General features: G+C 42.4%; 1 protein-coding gene across 4 annotated transcripts in view; it reads right to left on the reverse strand.

Moving 5' to 3' along the window:
• Positions 1-251: 251 nt before the first annotated feature.
• erc2 (ELKS/RAB6-interacting/CAST family member 2) overlaps positions 252-21,248 on the reverse strand; it is a 42,052-nt gene continuing 21,055 nt past the window's right edge. For 2 of the 4 annotated variants that reach the window (XM_061727196.1, XM_061727195.1), the window contains 13 exons: positions 19,327-19,464; positions 17,379-17,519; positions 17,003-17,143; positions 15,193-15,228; positions 12,530-12,732; positions 10,305-10,427; positions 8,127-8,250; positions 7,846-8,006; positions 7,132-7,279; positions 4,281-4,979; positions 2,294-2,361; positions 1,970-2,171; positions 252-1,858 (listed from right to left, as the gene is read on the reverse strand). In XM_061727196.1, coding sequence (XP_061583180.1) covers positions 2,335-2,361; positions 4,281-4,979; positions 7,132-7,279; positions 7,846-8,006; positions 8,127-8,250; positions 10,305-10,427; positions 12,530-12,732; positions 15,193-15,228; positions 17,003-17,143; positions 17,379-17,519; positions 19,327-19,464 — 1,941 coding nt within the window. In that variant the 3' untranslated portion in view covers positions 252-1,858; positions 1,970-2,171; positions 2,294-2,334. The remainder of the gene's footprint in view (positions 1,859-1,969; positions 2,172-2,293; positions 2,362-4,280; positions 4,980-7,131; positions 7,280-7,845; positions 8,007-8,126; positions 8,251-10,304; positions 10,428-12,529; positions 12,733-15,192; positions 15,229-17,002; positions 17,144-17,378; positions 17,520-19,326; positions 19,465-21,248) is intronic. The other 2 variants (XM_061727197.1, XM_061727198.1) reach the window with 2 other exon arrangements.

Consider the following 21,248-nt stretch of genomic DNA (forward strand, 5'->3'; position numbering starts at 1 on the left):
CCTTCTCTAGACTTCTAGATAGATTTGGATACACTTCTATATTTCTCACAAACGGCTGCTCTAAAGCTCTTTTCTTATTTTTTTTTTAATATATATTTTTATTTATATATATATATATATATATATATATATATATATATATATATATATATATGTATATATATATATATATATATATATATATATATATATATATATATATATATATATATATATATATATATATATATATATATATAATTTTTTTTTTGGTACTGTCCAGTATTTTCAGACAGGGAATGTTTACTTGCTGCTGAGGGGTTTTCTCACAACATACCGATCAGATGGAAATCACACCACTCAACTCTCTAAATAAGATATCTCTGACCTCCAACCAGTTAGAAAAATAAGAAGAAAAAACATAGTATATCTTATCATTTTCTCATCCATTTTTTTCTGAGCACATATAGACACACTCTAAATTTCTCTCTATATGTATAATATATGCATATCTATCATGTGTACAGATTTTACTAGGCACAGGCCACTTTGTTCAGAAGAAATAAACAATTCACTATTTTTGGGGGAGGTCGTACAGACTACTGTTGGAAGAGTTCATGGGAGATGGGAGCAGAAACACACTCTAGGTCGGAGACTTGGATGTCAATTGTACAATTACACCTTCAGGGAAAACATTTCCTGGACACTTCCTCCCCTTCATAGTCTATAATGATGCCTATAGCAGCAGCATTCCTTGAGGAAATGTGGTGACGCCCAGACCGCTGCTCACAAAGCCCCCTTTTGTCAAATCATATGTACAAAGCTTTACAGTTTTTATATGAGCCCATAGTGGAATCAAGTTCCTTTCACTGTAAAAGGACTCTAATATGCTCCTATTAGGTCTTCTGACACAATTTAATGCGAGCACCAGCAGAAGCACCATAAGTAAAAATTCCTGCAACACGGAGGAGGTGCATAGGTGCATAGTCTCAGAAAATCAATATAATCTGATTTCTGACCACTGTCTTGGCCACTCTGATTGGATGATTAATTGTAATTTAATTTGAGTTAGACACATATGGAAAATAAAAGAAATGCATTCCCTCAATTTTGACATCTGCATAGATTTTTTTTGTTTTTGTTTTTTTTGACTACTTATGATTTAAATGAGGTAACATGTAGAAAAAATATGTTGATGACAGCCACGGCCTTGAGGTTAAAACTAGCCCAAAAATTTGAGTCTTGCACTCATGCAGCCAAGGAAATGCTGGAGGCAAGGCTCGGGGTGCTTTATCAGCTAGCCCAATGTGTTTCCTTGTGAAAACAAGAAATAAAAAACAAAATAAAAAATGCTGTATGTGGGAAATGCAGATCAAGCCATAATGATATTAAGAAACCGATTAGACATGAACACAGGCATGTGTGAAGTAACATAGAGGACCATGATAGCCAGGGAGAGGGGCCAGATGTCACCAGGTGGGCCAGGAGGGCAGTGAAGGCTTAGGAAACCAGTGAAGGCTTAGGAAACCGTGACGGAGTCCAGTGGATGAGCCGAATGGAGCCAGAGGAGTGAGTCAGGCAGGTGAAACTGTCAGCAAGACAACCACGGTTTTGAACAGTCAAAGGTTCTACACAATACTGCACTGGTGGAACGTGATCTCTGCTGGGAGGATGAAGGCTCGTTCAGCAGCTGACAGACAGGTGAGGTGACCTCGGTGAGACCTCTGATTTGAGGCTGCCATGTTGATCACATGTCTGTCAAATAAACAGTTTGGTGCAGAGAACATCCGTCTTTCCATCAACATCAAGTTTTGGATTATTTGTAAAGGAAGTGGAGGATGTCTCCTCCTGTTAGCACAAAGAGGAGGCACCGCGTCACCTTTAAAGAACATGAAGACAGCAAAAGATGCAATTATAAGAAATTCGATAACCATCATTTTTAATTTTTTTTTTTTTACTTGAGTATGTTTAAATACACTTTTGAAATTACCTGCTCAGCTATCACTCCATGCAGAATCTGCACCTCCGAGTGGCTCCTACTCTCCCCCAGAGAGAAAAAACAAACAACAATAAAACAAAACCAAAGGTCCCACATCTCAGAAGTACTGACTGACTGAAGATATCAAATGTTTAGTTGGGTGATGTTTTGACACTATGCCATGGCCATGCTCCTCCAGTAGTGACTGAATCATCTGAACGTGAGAAATTACAAAACACAAATTTCACAGATGTTTCACATTGTTACATGTACACTCCAGGCAGACAGCAACATAGAGAAGACTTTTAAAGTTGTAAATAAAGAAATATACCTTACCCCCCAAATCAACATTAAAGCTTTGGTTGTCGCAGCTAAAATCATGCCCAGATGCCCTCCTCGTCATCCTGTTGTCAGTCAGGTGACCATACGTGTAGCAGAGAAAGTAGATTATTCATCATGTTACTTTTTCATCTTAAAGCCTGTAAAGCTTTCAAAGTAGTGATGGAGTTATTGGACTACAGACTAGTGAAACAGGAAGTAAGAAAATGTAATAGAATGACAATAAAGTATCAATAACTAGAAAAATTCAAATAAACTGTGAGAACCTCATGAAGTGTATTTACATATCAGGTAAATATACTTTATTTACTTCTCAATCCAACTGACATGCCTTCATTAAGGAAGCAGAGAATGTGGACTCAGGGACGTGCTCATCCATCACCCAAGTCGAGGTCACTGAGGTGGTTCATAAGCTCCTCAGTGGCACTGGGGGTGGATGAGATTCACCCTGAGTACCTCAAATCTCTGGATGTCGTAGGGCTGTCTTGGTTGACACGCCTCTGCGACATTGTATGGAGGAAGGGGACAGTGCTGCTGGAGTGGCAAACCGGGGTGGTGGTCCCTCTTTTTAAAAAGGGGGACCGGAGAGTGTGTTCCAACTATAGGGGGATCACACTTCTCAGCCTCCCCGGGAAAGTTTACGCCAGGGTACTGGAGAGGAGATTACGGCCGATAGTTGAACCTCGGATTCAGGAGGAACAATGCGGTTTTCGTCCCTGTCGCGGAACACTGGACCAGATCTATACCCTCCGCAGGGTGCTCGAGGGTTCATGGGAATTTGCCCAACCAGTCTACATGTGCTTTGTGGATCTGGAGAAGGCATTTGCCGTGTCCCTCGTGCCATTCTGTGGGGGGTGCTCAGTGAGTATGGAGTCCGGGGCCCTCTATTAAGGGCTGTCCGGTCTCTGTATGATCGGAGCAGGAGTCTGGTTCGCATTGCCGGCGGCAGTAAGTCAGACTTGTTCCCGGTGCGTGTTGGACTCGGACTTTGTCACCGGTCCTGTTCATAATTTTTATGGAGAGGATTTCTAGGCGCAGCCAGGGGCTGGAGGGGATCCAGTTTGGGAACCTCAGGATTTCATCTCTGCTTTTTGTGGATGATGTTGTCCTGTTGGCTTCATCAGACCGGGACCTCCAGCATGTGCTGGGGCGGTTTGAGGCCGAGTGCGACGCGGCAGGGATGAGAATCAGCACCTCCAAGACCGAGGCCATGGTTCTCCATCGGGAAAGGGTGGCATGCCTTCTCCAGGTGGGTGGGGAAGTCCTGCCTCAGGTGGAGGAGTTCAAGTATCTCGGGGTCTTGTTCCCAAGTGAGGGAACGATGGAACGTGAGATTGACAGACAGATTGGTGCAGCGTCCGCAGTTATGCGGTCGATGTACCGGACCGCCGTGGTGAAGAAGGAGCTGAGTCGAAAGGCGAAGCTCTCGATTTACCGGTCAATCTACGCACCTACCCTCACCTATGGTCATGAACTTTGGGTAGTGACCGAAAGGACAAGATCGCGGATACAAGCGGCCGAGATGAGTTTCCTCCAGGGTGGCTGGACGCTCCCTTAGAGATAGGGTGAGGAGTTCGGTCACCCGGGAGGAGCTCGGAGTCGAGCCGCTGCTCCTTCACATTGAGAGGAGTCAGCTGAGGTGGCTTGGGCATCTGTACCGGATGCCTCCTGGACGCCTACCTAGGGAGGTGTTCCAGGCATGTCCCACCGGGAGGAGACCCCGGGGAAGACCAAGGAGACTATGTCCCTCGGCTGGCCTGGGAACGTCTCGGCCTCCCCCCGGAAGAGCTGGAGGAGGTGTCTGGGGTGAAGGAAGTCTGGGCATCTCTGCTGAGACGGCTGCCCCCGCAACCCGGGAACGGATAAGCGGCGGAAAATGGATGGATGGATGGATGGATGGATCTACTTTATTAATTTCATTCAGAAGTGTCTATTTAGTGCTGATCTTTGGAAAATAACTTTTTTAACATTGTTAACATCAAACCTGGTCTGGAGCGGGTCGGTGACCAGCATGTGGGGGTCCTCGGGCCGGCCCTCCTCGATGGTGGGGCGATGGATGACGCGGGTGCTGGGTGTGGTGAGGATGCTGAGGGTGCTGAGGGTGAGGGTGCTGCGGAGGGGCGTGTCCGTGTGGGTGCTGTGGTGGATGCTGGGGGTGCTGAGGGTGCTGGGGGTGCTGAGTATGCTGGGGGTGCTGAGGATGCTGGGGGTGCTGAGGGTGCTGAGGATGCTGAGGGTGCGGATGCTGGGGATGCAGTCCTTGCTGGGGAGGCCCATGTGGGTGCTGAGGGTGGGGGTGCTGCGGAGGGGCGTGTCCATGTGGGTGCTGTGGTGGATGCTGGGGGTGCTGTTGATGAGAGTGCTGAGGCTGTGGGGGGCGAGGGTGTTGTTGGAGCTGGGGAAGGGGTTGAGGATGCTGAGGGTGCTGAGAGTGCTGAGGGTGAGGGTACTGGGGCTGAGGTTGCTGCGGATGCGGGTGCTGCGGTGGGGCCTGTGGGTGCTGCAGGTGCTGTGGGTGCGGGGCATGCGGGGCATAAGGAGATTGCTGGGCATGGGGTGGGTGGGGGTACTGGGGCTGGGGCTGAGGCTGAGCGTGAGGAGGCTGAGGCTGGTGGTGAGGAATATGTGGGTGATATTGCTCATCTTCATAGTTGTCAGCTATCAGCTTCATTCTGCTTTGTGTCTGCAGGAAGAGAAGTAAGAGATGAACGATGATCTGTGGCTGCTACAAGCAACAGTATTTCTTCTCAGGAGATAAATAAAAACGGGCAGCCTATAAAACGATGTGCAAACTGAGCAACCGATAAACTAACAGGGAGGCCTGCATTGGTGTTTATCTTTTCTGCTTTTGTTTGGAAAACAAACCTTGAGTAGAAATAGGAGCAGCAGCCTGGCTAGCATGAAAAGTACTTTTAGCATCAAAGTGAAAATAAACCCTTTTTCTTTTCAACATAGATTGGGTTTACTAAAAATTGTTCATCTTTTGTCAAAGTTTTATCTCTTTTGTAAATGTTGTTATCAATCTTTTCCTTTTTTTTTACATCCATGCTTGTGTCATTTTTAAAATGGCAAGTCTTTGAAACACAGAATAATTGATCTGTGGATCATTTCTTAGGCTTGGTGTTTGTGTGATTTTCTTTCTTTCTTTTTTTTGTTGTTATGTTGACCAAATTAGACTTTCCATGTTATATATATGGCTTCCTTCTGCACTTTAATTTTACTTCGTCCCTTAATCATTGCACAGACTATTTAGTTTTGCTTTCTGTCCTTATTTCACATATCTTTCGTTGGAGATTTCTTTAACTTATTGTAATTTTTTCACCTTCACCTTTTTTCCCCATCATTTTCATTATGTTATCATTGTTAGTTTTTCTTTTATAATTCATCCTCTCTCAGGTGCTCCACATTTAGGTGATTTTTTTAATGTCATATATCGTATGTCAAGACCCGTGGGCTTCTACTAACAAAGGAGTATTAGTGGCTTAGCATGGTGACTTCAATCAGCGTTTTGGGCATCAACAAACCTTTCGCTTGCATCACCATGCTAATGCTTGCTGGTCAAATGTATGTCCACATACAAGTAAGTATGTACCTGTAAGTGATCTGTTTGTTAGCCATGTTATTAATCCAGGTCTTGGAATAAAAACCCTGGAAGGTGGAAGTCCTGTCCTCTCAAATGTGCCTTGAAGAGCCACCTCAGACAGATGCATGATGGGAAATGACCATCGGCCACTGTTGTAGGTATGTTTCAAAATCTACACCCCACTTTCACTTGCATCAAGTAACTGCATGTGAAAAGTAACCCGACAGATGCTCTCATGTTCAAGCGCAATTATTAAACCAAGTCAGGTGTTTCATTCTATTTAAATAAAAGCTAAAGAAACATCACCGTAAATATTAAATACTCAAAGTTATACGTCCAAATAGTTGACATTCTCTCTCTTATGTAGAGCACACACAGTGTGAACTGATGTAGGATTAGAATAGTCACAGCATACAGTAACCAGGGAGTGGCGTCACAGTTAGTCACTTTGTCTCAGCATCACCACCCGTTTCCGAGGATTTTGCTGTATTTTCCTGAGCGTTCCTCTACCAGCGTGCTAGGACAGCAAAGGGGAATAACAATATTTCTCACTGACTTTTCCAGGATAGTTTCCTTCACATGAACATGCAACAGGGCCTTTTACTAATTTCTATTCATTATTTATTTCCCTGCAATAACAATAAAACACTTAACTTTTGCTCCCTCTCTCTTGGCTTTTCCTGTGGTTCCGTACATCTTTTAATTTCTGTTATGTAACATCACATTGCTTTTTATAGGAAGTCTTTAGTATTTGTTTAGTTAATGGAGCAAGAGAAGTTCTCGCCAGCGTTGCTGTGGTAATCCGGTGGTGACCTACTGTCTTTCACGTAAAAAGTCTGTCCGAGTCAAACGGACTCAAGAGATTATCTCCAATGTGAGATGTATAAATCTGCCAGGTTATTACTTATTTAATTTTTTTGGTTTTATGTAAATGCTACAGTGGTTAAGGAAACAAAATAGCCCACATTTGGTGGGCAGCTGGTGTAATTAGTAACCCTGGACAGGTAAACTGAATAATATTCAGGTGTTACAATGACATCTGCTAAGAAATAACTTATGTTCAGCTCAACGGGCAGCTCTCGAAGCTTATCTTTTGGGAGTTGTACAAGATGCAACATTTGGGAAAAAATACAAAAACTGAACTTGTAAAGTAGCTACTTAAGAAACAACCTTCAGGGGGAAATAAACGTCCCTCTGAAGCTATATTATTCACAAACAAATAATCTACTAAACCTTGTGCAGCAATACTAACATGTTGCTTGAGCTGGTGCATCAGTTTGTCCCGCTCCCTCTTGAGGGACAGCACCTCCTCCTGAGTTTTCTTTTTATTGGAGGCAGACAGTTCCAGCAGTGCAATGTTAGCGTCTTTCTCACTGATGGCTGCAAGCAAAGCTTGTTGCCTGGAAAAAAAAAAAAACATAAAAAAAGAATCATATATATCAGTGACAAAAAAGGAATTTTGGAAAAATTATAGTAATTGAGCCTTTTCTAGCACCTCAGAAATAACATAATGTATTTGGAAACATCATGATGTGAGCTATAAAGGAGCAAAATGATGAACCATTACTTTTGCTGCTCAAAATCTGATTCAAAGATATTTTAGCAAATATAGTCCTTTGTTTATAGCTATGATGAGCCCATAAAATGAGATGACTGTCACATGCCTTTAGCATGAACACAGCAGCAGATTTCTGATCAACTTGACTCAAAACTGTGTAAAAACAACAAGTTTTAGATTCACATCCATGCACACTGTTTCATGACACTGTACAGTATTCTTCATGGGAGCGAAGCTGGTTGCCTGGCAACCTGAAGACGAAGACATCTTGAATTCACACAATATGCATATTTCTAAACTGAATCTTGAGAATGTTGGGAAATATAGCAGTTGATAATCTGCGTTCCCGATATATTAAAGTGTATTCAGGATTTATTTTGGTGTGTAGTAACTAACAAAAGTACTAACTTCATTTCAAGGATCTCCTCCAGCTGTTTCCTGCGCTCTTGCCTCATGTTCGTGAGATGGGTGTCCCTCTCCTGTAAAGATTGCTGCGTGGAGGAGAGACGCTGCTTGGTGGCATCCAGCTCCTGTCTCGTCCTTTCCAGTGTGTTCATCAGCTCCTCCAGCTGGCGGATCAGGAGTACGTGGGTACAGTACACGTAGAAGAAGCACAGACTCAGTGTAGACATGCATGTACTCAATTACGTAACGTGAGGGCTATATATTTATTAAGAGTAAATCCTCACCTTTACATGGTGACCACCGTCTAAGGAGCTGTCCTTACGAGAGTCTTGTCCTAACCCTTTCTTGTCCCCTTGTGTTCCCAGTTTGATGTTTGGTCCCTTCTTAGTCTGATCTTTGCCTCCTTGCCTGTAATATCACATAAAATTTAAAAAAAATTCCGTATTTTGCTAAAAGGAAATGCGAAATAATCTGGTATTAAATCAGATGAAGGCAGACTAATGGAGAGAGCACATTTTAAACCCATGAACACAAACAAGCACATGGTCAAGTGTGCTTTGATCCTGCCTCATTATTATCAGTCGTGGCTTCAGCAGGACAGCAACACAACACGAGTATCAAACATGGACTGATACTCTCATGTCACTGCCCAGGTAGCTGACAGGTTTGGGTGGCCATAGGTAGAGACAGGGTTGTGATGAGAGCAGGGATATTACTTACCTGGGAGCCAAACTGCAGATGGGGAGAAGGAAAAGATTGAAGACAAAGGGGGTGATGCGACATGAGAAGAAAACATTGAAAGCGGGAGACAAAAGCACACACAGGTAAAAGTTAACAAAAAGAGAGAAAAATGATATATCAGAACATAAAGAAACAAACAAAAGAGAAAAATAATACAGGGCACCAAGAGGAGATCACGCTGCGCCGCAATCCTTAAACAACATGAGACGCGCCTGTGACAGGTGCTGCTCTGCAGGCTGACACAGCTAATGCAGGATGCACCTCCACTGAAAACGATGGAATCTTGTGCATCTGCTGCCAAGCCTGGGGGGTGGCAGACATGCAGTCGAACAGGCAAAGAAGTAGCTGGGCAAAGAAAAAAGAGGGAAAACGGGGCCACTTTGAGTGCTGAACTAAAGAACGGGAAGCCAAAAGTGGTTTGATCAAGTGAGTAAGAGAGGTAGTAGTAGGAAAATCTGTTATGAATGCAGGGTTGATCAGACAGAGGAGACCCGACTGAGCTAACGCACTCCAGGAGCAAAGGTTCAGTCCAGACCCTGAAACTACTACAGCACCTCATTCGGAGTAGGTGCTGAAGCACATGTTCATGCAGGCTATTCAGCTCATCATTTCCTTTAGTGTCTGGTAGTGCAAGCTAGGAGTTAGGCAGGGTGGGTGGGTTAAGTTGGGAGGAGGAGGAGGGGTGTGGACACTTCAAAAGACAACTTGTTAAAATAGAAACTGTTGGGTTATTTTAGAGGGATTAAAAAAAAACTGGGCAGGTGCAAGGATGGCTGAGAGTTAGAGATGTAGAGTGAGGAGGGCAGATGGATGGCTGGAATGAGGAGCGGGAAGCGTGCCCACAACAGGAGGAGGCCTTGGATCTCAGGGCAGCCATTTATAGTGAGCTACTACCAACAGCCAACACCGCAAAATCGCATGAAAAAGCATGCTAGTGTGTAAACTGCTTCAACAAACTGCCCAAATGGGTACAGCATTTGCAATAACATCAACTAAAATGTACAAAATAAAACATGTTGGAACAGTCACACCAAGTTCTACATAAAATAAGCTACCCAAAGTACAGAATGTTTTGCAGCATTGACAGCAGTACAAGGATTATTCATGTATAGTAGATGCTTTACAATTTCAATATTTTCATCTTGAACTGTGCTATATCTGAGAACATTAATCCTTGGTGTGAATTTGACTTTACCATGCATTTTTTTCTTGTACACAGGCATGCAAATAAATAACACAAAGATTTAAAATTCATGTAGAATTGTCATATTAAAACATATTGATCCACATCTGAGCAATTATTTACACTCTTATTAAGCTTCTGTTCACGGTGGTGTAATGTGTTACGTCAAAAGTCTTCTACCTATTCTTTCTCTCTGTCATCAGCTATCATAGCTTGAAAAAAATAAACATATCTCTCCGTCACACCCGTGCAAACAAGCATGCAGTGTAAAACATAGAAAGCATTCATTGTGCAGATGCATTTCACTACAAAATAAACATGTGCTTAAGAAAATAAAGGCATAATTGAATCCAAGGGTCTTTGTGTCATGTGCATGAGTAAGCAGAGACAATACAGACTAGAAACGCAAAGATGTGCAAATCTCTCAGACAGCAAGCCGACCCAGGCACACGGGTGAAACCAGATGCAGTTGTAGCAGTCGCAGTCGGAGACTTTAACCACGCAGCCGAGCTGAAGTGCCAGGGGGCAGAGCACTCACTTTCCCAGGAAATCCCACACCATGCCCCCTATCTGCTGGGGGGCAGCGGACACAGAAGGGAGCGGGTCAGGGGGGGCTCTGCCACCGGGACGAGGGGTGGGGCGTGGGGCAGTGGGAGGGGGGCTGTGTTTGGGAGGGGAGGGCACAACAGAGAAAGAGTTGCAAGGGAGATGAAGGAGAGATTGAATTATCAGAATCAGATTTGAGGAGGAAACAGGAGCGAGTTGAAGGATGTCGGAATTGACCAATGGCAGAGAGGAAGGAGAGGGACAGAAGATGGAAAGGGAAACAGGATAGAAAAAGTGGGTAAAGATGGCAAAAAAAGGACAAAAACACTCAATTAATCACATACCTCGAACAAATTATGAAACTAAACAATGTGACCTCTATTACTAACAGGGATGGGAATTTCTATCTTTTTCTATTTTTTTAAACACTAATTAGCAGGAGATTGTTTTTATTTTACTGACACTCAGTGCTCATGTGTGGATCTCAAACAGTTGAGGCAATCTTAATCAAATCCTCAATTTCTGTCCAGGGAAATGATGATCTCCTTCATCAGCCTCACCAAAGCGGTGTGGTTTAATGCCCGTGTGGTCCATTCACCTAGACACGTTTGACCACTTCCAGAAGCAAGTGAGCATGTGGCACTTCACGCTCTAATAGCCCAAGAAAGACACAAGAAAACCTCCTGGAGTATCTCTGGTTCTGGTTGTTTGCTATTGAGGTGTGCACATCTGAATCAAGACTATGATTGGATCCAGTGCAGTACAGCCTGAGGTAACCCCATGATGTCACACTTACATATGACAAGAAAAGGACAAAACATGTACACCGATCAGCCACAATGTTGAAACCGGCAGCCAGAGGCTCGATCTATCCTCCACACTCCCCCGATCCCACTTCAACGCTGCCCAGTCCACACACATGCCATCCCAGAAACCACAGAGCTCCTTTCATCAAACAGAAGCTGGTTGTCATGTTACCGTTGAACAGTGTAAACGGAGGAATGAGGGCGTTCACTTACAATATGACGAACACAACGCATCCATTCAGGAATGAGGAGAACTGCTCTGAGCCACTCAGGACAAACACTAGCACATTATATTTGCTAGATTGTTAGATGAAGCACATTACATGGGCCTTTCAGATAAATTACAAAATATTTTGGAGGTGAGGGGGTGCAGCTTCTACTAAGAAACAGTAAAGAAGGCAACAACACAAGACATACAAAAAGAATTCAACATAGATGATGTCATAAGTATCCGTAAGAAGAATAGCAGAAACAAGCTCTTTCTGATTTAGTTTTACCATAAATTGCACTATTTATGTGAGCAGAGAGGTGTGACGGGGCCTCATTCAGGAAACGTGATGCGGACGTACCTGTGTGTAACCTAGTCGCAGTGCAAACTTTACACATTGTGACATTTATGAAGATGATAATAGTTCCAAAATATTTATACGTATGAACAGAAGCTACTCCTGCCTCTAAACACGTGTAGAGTTTGTGTACATGAGGAGGGCACTGTAATATTGACTGTTATTATTAGACATTAAAGAATTTTTATTTGATATTTGTTCACACTATGCAAAAATCTTTCAAAACCTGTTTTGAAAATGAAAATAAATAATTCATCTTAATTGATGGGTATTCCCCATATTTATGCTTCAGATTATGTTTCTGAACATGTTGTTGGGTTGATTAACTTCACTTAATATGCTTTTGGGGTCCTGCTTCCAATTTATATCCAATCAACCAATTGATAAATGAATCAATCTGTTTCTGAAAATGACTTTTGTCTACAGATTGATATATTTCTCTCTCTCTCTCTCTCTCTTTTAAAATGTGCCATGTGTTTAACGTTCTACAGGTACGAATGTGGGTTGAGGGTGCACCTCCACACCTCATTCATGATTCATGCTGATTAATGAGCAGCAGGAGCTTAGCGATGGACAGGATTTCACAGCAACACACAGTTTTACGTGAATACAGAGTAGGTTTTTAATAAGAAGGTGATTTATGTGCAAATCTACCCACAGATTGATGACGATTTCATGAATTAGGCACTTGGTCTGTGTGTAGGAATGTATAAATGTTCTATAAAGAAAAAAATAGGAAGGTGCTTAAACATGTAAAATAAATGTAATGTTTCAAAGTCATAATTTGGCTGACTCAGCAAAACATATCTCTAACTTAACTTCTCTTAACAGTCAGAGCCAGTTACCTTTCCAACTCGGCAATCTTCTTGTCCTTGTCATTCTTCTCCGTCTCCACCTCCCGCAGGATGTCCAGGAGTCTCTCCACCTCTGCCTGAGACTTGCCTGCCTCGTCTTTGTAGTAGCTCACCTCCTTTTCTAGCAGCTTCACCCGGTCCACGTACTCCGGGTTGGCTCTGGAGCCCGACTGATGCTCCACCTCGTGAGCCTTCTGCATTGACACACCGAGGACAGACACGCAAACATGAGAACACTCGGTGACGCACCCAGCTGACATTTGAGCGGCAACACGGCCGTGCAGGGCAGCTCAGAATCAGAGCATGTCATAGCCTCTCTCTCGCTGTCTTTCTGAATGAGAAAACACAGGAACCAGAGCATCATTCCTGGTGCTGGATCATTAATTTTAACAGAGCTCTTACTCCATATAAAGAGCCCTCTGAGTCATTTACCACACTGAATAATATGAAGAATACAGGACTGCCTACGTGTATTTGAGTGGACATTTTCAATGTTGGTTCTGGTTTCATCTCACTCTCCTCTGACTTTCTAACTTTCCCCATCAGAGCAGTACTTTTCATTCATCACGGACAAATGTCATCTCCACTGAAACAGTTTGTAGCTCTCCATGAAGCATATTACACTGATACACAACATCCTTGCGTCAAGAACAAAACCACACAGGTTGCAAAGGTGTACAGAGCCATTCACCAAAACACAGCAGCGATCTTCAACCACAGCTGACGCCTCAGCTAACTGCACCACACTAAGACAAACGAAGAGCATAGCATCAATGGCATCAATGGTAACATGCAACGAGATTGACCAGATCATGCAAACCCAACAAAGCTGAGCAGTCTTTGCATTTATTGATCTGAAGTGAGAGAAAAGAGAAGCGAGAGCAACAATGTAAATACGGACTAATATCTTAAGCATGTGTAATAACAGCTGAATAAGAGACTACTGTCAATGATTTGACTGTGCATATAAATACAATTATGCCAGGTGCACTAATTATTGCTCAACAGCTTTATTGGATAAAAAAACTGAGCTCCATAAAGCCAGTGGGATTCAATTTTACACATGAGTGCGGTATTATGGAGAGGATTGCTGATGTGTTTGAGGTATGTTGTTAAAATAATCACGTTAAACAATTTTGAGACAAAAAGACACAACCTTACAGACACATCATGTTAAAAGAAGATGTGTATTATGTAAAAGTTTAAGCAAAAGCTGCCTTTAAGGGTGTCCTATTTATGTAAATAGTTACATTTTTGGAGCTGTTGATCTATATCCATGTATCCATCCATCTATGTCCACCAAACATGAGTAATATAATTTAAAGGGAAAGTTCGTTTTTTTACAACCTGGACCTTATTTCTGGCATTTTTTATGGTCGTATACTCACCCAGAGGTGTTTGGTGTCATTTGGAGTCCTTCGGAAGATATTAGGAGTTTTGTGCGAGCCGCTTCTCCATATAACGGTAGTGAAAGGGGCACCGCGGGACACAGACGATGCAGCGTCTAAATAACACATGATTGCCGCGAAACTCTTCATTTCTTTTATGAATCACTAGATCTGCTTCCAGGACCTGTTGTCTTCATCCGGGGTTGTCTGTGTATTAAATAAATCCGTTTGTAAACAAGACCTCTGAACTCATGACGTCATCTCTGTGCGCGTACTCTGTCCTCCGTTCAGTGAGCTCTTCAGCCGTATACTCTGGCTCAAAACGGTAAGGACGTCCATCATATTCAAAGTCGTCGTCCACAACCTCAGAATTTGACAAATATTCAGACATGTTTCAAATAACTAACAGTAAACTAACAGTAGCGAACTCCAGCTGTACACAGAGCTGCATCTGCGATGCGCGCACAGAGATGACGTCATGCAGGTCAGAGGTCTTGTTTACAAACTGATTTATTTGTTACACAGACAACCCCGGATGAAGACAACAGGTCCTGGAAGCAGATCTAGTGATTCATAAAAGAAATGAAGAGTTTCGCGGCAATCATGTGTTATTTAGACGCTGCATCGTCTGTGTCCCGCGGTGCCCCCATGCGCTACTGTTATATGGAGAAGTGGCTCGCAAAAAACTCCTAATATCTTCCGAAAGACTCCAAATGACACCAAACACCTCTGGGTGAGTATACGACCAGATCTCTGCTTGAGAAAGGTCCTGTGGACCGAAACGTTGCTTTTTTGTTTACCCTATTAAAGTTTTTTGCACTTGACCTTACAGTGTGCGGGAGACCCCCTTTTTTTCCTTGAGTATACGACCATAAAAAATGCCAGAAATAAGGTCCAGGTTGTAAAAAACCGAACTTTCCCTTTAACACCATCACCTTTTTTAAGACTTATCATGAATTTGAATTCATACAAAATGGCTCAGCAGAAAAGCGTTAAATAATGAAGAAATTCCACAAAACAGAAACGTCTCAGGAGTGTCACGGTAGTTTCACCACATGTCCCACACATAAGAAAGGTACAGAGAAAGATAGTGGACAGGACTCTCAGCACAGAGTAAAGCTCATTATATCAGTGCAGTGCAACGGGCAGCACGCATGTGGGTGGAAGAAAGCAGAGCCACGATCACCATCTAGCATATTTCCAAGATGTTCTCAGTGTCCTCATGCTTTCAATATGTGCCTCGGAGAGCTGGAAAGGAGAACTTACAGGATTGTTCATCTGACTGAATAGCTGCTCAGCTTGCTACATTGCGGACGGAGGGGTTGAGGAAGGGACAGGAGACAGGTGGGGGTCCAGGAAGAGTAAATGTTAGAGCTTAGTTTGAGCCAAGGGATATAACAGCAGGATCAGACATGTTACAACACATAACTGATGGATAAAGTATCACAGTTTCAGTACAGCACATGGTGTTAAAGGTCAACAGCAACACGACACGGACAACTTCAGAGGAACACACGCAGAGACAATCTGTGGATGAGTAAAACGGAGAAGATCGCAGCGGGGTATTTTAATGGACTGTCTGCTCTGTAATGTTTGGAAACCCGTTACCTGTTTATGTTCTTTGCTCGCACAGAAATCCTGTGATATTTTCTTCACCATACTGAAAAACAGGACTAACTTTATGACCGAAAACAGGTTCACGTGGTCTTCTATGCCCACTGTGGCTGCTGGATGGCAGCCAATTTGTTCTGCTAAATAAAATGTATAATTCAGCCCTGCCTGTGAGAACAGCGGCTGGACAGTAGAACTGCACTCCTATTCTCAGTAAAAGGGTAAAAAGACAAACATACATTTTTCGACCGTCTACATTAACTTCATGGTCTCAAATCAAGTTTAGTAATTTAACCCTTTTAATAGATGACATACACCTCTAGGCTTTCAGGACATGGTTTCCGTTCAGGGTAAAAGGGCTCTCAGCAGTTCAGACAAAGAGATATTTATATTGTTATAGACAATTCAACCAGTCTCGAATGCTGACTCACACAACAACTAAGTTTCCTAATCTTTACCACCAGACATGAAGAAAACTATGCAAACTTCTTCTTGCAACCATATTTGCTGCGATCAGATGAGAATAACACCGCTCTCCAGTCCATCTGACAACATGCTCCTCTGGAACTCCTAATAAAACTACACAACTGAAAAGACTTCTCTATCAACACATCTGTCCTTGTTTGAAAACAGCTGCTGATCCTCCACACAACCAAATTATCATCCAGGTCAAACACTAAAGCAAGCAAGAAAGGAGATAATAAGCAGTGTTTTATTTTGAAAATTCACACTTTTCACAGCTTTTACTATTCTCAAAAAATGTTTTCAATACCACTGGGATTGAACTATAACTTTTTTATGCCAAAAAACATAATTTGCACCTGGCACAGTTTTAAGTATAATACGGTAGACTTAAATCGATGTGCCTAAAGTCTGAAACCCTTGATGAAATGGAGGAGAAGCTTGCTGCAGAAGGGAGAAATGTTCCCCCAAAACCGAATCAAGCAGCTGTTGACACCTAATTAATCAGTCAAGGTAAAGAAAAACATGTCAAACAGAGATGTTTATCAATCAGGACCACATGTGGCACTCAGACTCTGGTTAACCAGGTCAATATGTGATTAACTTCCTGTCTGTCATTAAACATCTCCACCTACCAGATGCTCATTTACATGTTCTTGGTTGAAAAGTATGCGGATGGATTAACTATGGGATTAAAACACCAAGGATCACGATTAAGTGTCAGATTGTGGGAACATATTACTGTTAAAGTACTAATGATAAGTTTTAAATGACTGGTGGGGGGCAGGGAATTGTGGGATTTCATCTTGTTACTGTATGTGTATAGTACTGTAACCTGTTCGTTTATTTCTTCCAAAAGGGAAAATTGTTGCAGTTCACACTAATATATCAATGATATTAACATAATACATTAATCTTGATTAATAACCGCTGGTTTGCCGTCATAAACTCGAATAAATAATCCTGCACCTGCGTGTTCTTACACTGAGAGACACACACCTACCTTCTGCAACTGCGTCTCCAACTTACTACACTCCTCTTTTTTCTGCTCAATGGCAATCTCCAGAGACTTGAGCTTTGAATCCTTCTTAAGGGTAGAAGATGCCAAGGATGATGCATGTTCTTTGAGATCGATGAGACTGGACTGCAGGTAGAGAGCCGACACAGACTGTTAGCACACGTTTAAATCGTGCAGCCTGGCACTGCATCAAGCAGGTGGAAGTAGGCTGCAGGGCCAAAGGCGAATACTGCAACTTAAACAGACCTTCTGAAAGAAAGAGGTTTGATAGATGCACTACAGTGCTTACAAAGAGGTGAGGTGCATGCTGTGGAGTCGAGGAACACAAATCCACATCTGGCAGGGACAATCTCTCACTTACCTCCTTCTCTGTTAATTCAATCTGCAGGCTGTTGACTTTCTCCTTCAGGTCTTTGTTCTCCTTCTTATATGAGTCTGCTTCTTCCAGACGTTCCCTGTCTTCCCTCTCCCTTTGGTCCTTTAAACGCTCAATAATTCTCTCCTAACACACACACACACACACACACAAACACACAGTATTAAAGATGTTTAAATAACTTCATATGAAGGTTCACATTTGTCAACTAAAAATTACACATAAGATTACTAAAATGTAGAAATTAAATTAAACTTAACCAGCCTATATTACTTTTTTGAAAATATCTTACACATTAACTTGAGTCTTTGTTCACTGAAGAGCCAAAATGCTTATGAGGTAACATTTAACGTGGAATAATAATTGACTTTGTTATCCTGTATCAGTATCAGCTGTTATGCAGCCGAAGTCTGCATTTAATGAAACAGCATCAATCTTTATGCACAGAAGAAACGCCATTATAACACCATTCTGGAAGGAAGGTTATTATCAGCCCAAGTTTCAGCCTGTTTTCACTCGTGTATGCATGCCTGTTGAGAATGTAAAGCTGGGAGATACACGTTTACAGTGGTGATGAAGATATTTCATATCAAGGAGCTGAAATAAAAAAGTGGATACAGCTCAGTTCCAAGTTGAAACTCGTGGGGAAGTAGAAACTGGCTTTATGAAGAAACCGGCCCTTCACAGGGCTTAAAATCCACCAAAACCAAAAAAACATGACTATTTCTAAAAAGCATTTCAAAAAAGTGAAGCGTTAATGTGTAAAACAAACCCGATTGTACAAATTGTTCAGAAATTACACTTACATTAAAAGTAAGTTTAGCAGTTTAATGATCACACACTCTGAAATTAACCCCCCTGCATTACAGTGGGCTAGGCTAAAAAACGCACCCGCCGAATTTAGTTGCTTTTCATTTACCATCCTCACCTATGTACCCATCCTTATGGACATTTTATTATGTTTCTGTTAAAAACTGTACAAAAAACTTGACGAGCCTTCTGAGACGTGGCTATGAAGAGTGCTTTTGAAGCCTCTTTTTCCTGTGACTGTACAGCACCATAGGGAGGAACTCAAGCTGCCCAACTCCAGCCTGGCAGCCAGTTAAAACACGCCCACCTTAGCTCAGTTGCTATGAGTTAGCTATTTTAGCTTGGCCTGATGAGCTAATGCAAACCTATGATGCTAACTAATGAGACCTGATGTTCATTCCAATCGTATCCATCCAAACATGCTTTTTTTTTTTTTCAGATGTTGCCACAGAAACATCTGAAGCGATTGCTGCTGGGGGTAAAATGAGAACTAGCAGTGCTCCAAACGAGACCTGTGGAAGTTTGGTGGTCTAGGACCACAAGCGGCAGGCCGGTTGCTGCTGATCACGGCCCTAGCCTGGTTACTAAATGCAGGGCCTTGCCCTTGCGGCCGCTGGCCATCGCCTGCATGTACAGTAAACAATGCCTAGCTGCTCCCAGCTACCTGCTACATAATGATAATAGTGAATTTATAAGGATGGCGAAATAATCCATGAGCTACAGGCAGTCCAGCTGACGTTCTCCAGCTAGCCCTGGCTAACACGCTTCAATCTCACTCTGCTTTACCAAAACTTTGCCACGAACCCTTCCAGAAACCATGTCACAGGACTTTCCTAGTGTAGTTAAAGGTATTATCCATGATTTTGGAGAGCTAGCAAGATTTGAAAGTGGCACCTCCTCTAAGATTGGTAATTAACGGTGATTACAGCTGGAGGTGTCCTGTGAACAGTTTTAGAGGCTTCTCTTTTACTATTGCGGTCTATGGGAAAAAAAGCTTTTTGGGCCCCATGGGATTTTTTGTTGCAGTACCGCGGCTGGACACGGGGAAAAAATCGGCGTGCCTGCTGAGTGCGAGACCGGGGGCCTGGTAGCTCCTTGGTTCCTACAGTACGCAGTAACGTACCTTCTCTGACAGCGCCTCCTCCAGGGTGGCCAGGGCAGTGTCTGTGTTACTGGAATCGGTCTGTAGGGACTTGATTCGGTCCTTCAGGTTCCCCAGCTGCTTGTCTTTGTCCCGCAGCTGCTCCTGCAGGTTCTCAATCTGGTGAAAAAAGATTTGAAAAATACAATCAGTTAGACAGTGAATAAAATCATCTCCAAACCAGAGTTTAGGTTAATGGTCATGTAGCAATCTTTTACAATTTTAAAGGGCTGGGCCTGAAGCATTTTCAGTTTTTCAAACCCAAAAGAATTACGGCAAGCAGCGTGCATTGAGCCAAACTACTGTATTACTTGAAGAAAAGGATGGGAACAAGGAAGTGTAGAAGGACGTATAGTAGATTTGTGTACAAGGATATTTAGTAGATTGAAAATCATATAAAGCCTTTAACACAACAAAATCAAATGCTTAATCAAATCATCCCCAAGAAAGAAATGAAAGGCGTATTTTGAAAACTTTGTTAGTTGATCTTTTATCTTAGGAAGACTGTCCGTGTTTCAGACCAATCTGTAGTTTTGAAAATCAAATGCATAATTTTTTCTTGTTTAAAAATTGAATACAAGATTTAAGGTTTTAACTGATTCAGAGCCACACCCGGGAGCTGTTTTCTCTCCCTATTTTTAATTTTGTCTTTCGATTCCACAACAGGGAAGCTTGCTGATAAACAGATCAGCACCGTCACATCCTGGCTGGGGGCCTTCTGGCTGGAGTTTGCATCTCCTCGGGTGGGACATATTTCCAGATTTCCTCGTTCCTTTCCAAACTATTTATATACATTTTGCCAACATCAAATTAAAAATGTATAACAAAATGTTTAAGTTTTAGCATTTGATCTTGTATCTTGTTCTATTTAAGAAAAAAAAAGAAAAATGTGTACCGTATTTTCTGGACTATAAGCCGCTACTTTTTTCATAGGTTTTGAAACATGTGGCTTATACAAAGGTGCGGCTACTCTGTAGCCGCTAGGGGGAGTGCTAACCGGAATTAGAATAAAAACTAAGACAAAATAAATGCAAAGAAGAATACGCTACTTCTTCTTTAGCAGATAGAAGTAGGTAGAAGCAGATTTCAAACAGATAAATAGATGAATAAATACTGGTTATTTTCTCTTGGTTCTGTCCCGTTTTAATTAGCAAAGTTGCTGCCGTGTTAAAAGACACTGTTAGGAAAGGATCTATTTAGGTACAAACATGTACATCATTTACAGTTCAAAATTGTTCTGTACATGTAGTAAATATCTAATCTAACAACATAAATATCTGCGGCTTGCATATCTTTTTTTTTAAATAGAGCGGATGCGGCTTATATACAGGTGCGGCTTGTATATCTTTTTTTTATTGTTTTTTTTTTAAATAGAGCGGGTGCGGCTTATATACAGGTGCGGCTTATAGTCCAGAAAATACGGTAATTCATTATTTTAAGGTAAGTATTATTTCCAGATTAAACTGCTTCACAACTTTCTTTGAAACAATGTTAAGGACAAACAGCTCAAAGTGACGACATGTGGGGAGAAGCTTTTACACTGTGTGAGAGACGACTTCAAGAGGTAAAGGTGGGTAGTGAAAAAATAAAAGGAGAATGAGGAGGTTAGATTGAGGGAGGCAGTAACACTGGGTATTTATAGCACACACACACACACACACACACACACACACACACACACACACACACACACACACACACACACACACACACACACACACACACACACACACTACAGCTAGTGAGGCAGAAACATATTCCTGCTTGTCTTTCTACGGACACTTTCCCCCTGAGAGCAAGAGACACTCTCTTAATGGAGAGAGTAAGCCTCCTGCCTTTTATTTTCACGGAGTGACTGATTTTAGTCCAGGAACATCTGACAACCCATTTGAAATCTTATAAAA

The sequence above is a fragment of the Cololabis saira genome, chromosome 8 (genome assembly GCF_033807715.1).
Source record: "Cololabis saira isolate AMF1-May2022 chromosome 8, fColSai1.1, whole genome shotgun sequence".
In the NCBI taxonomy this organism is placed as follows: Eukaryota; Metazoa; Chordata; class Actinopteri; order Beloniformes; family Belonidae; genus Cololabis; species Cololabis saira.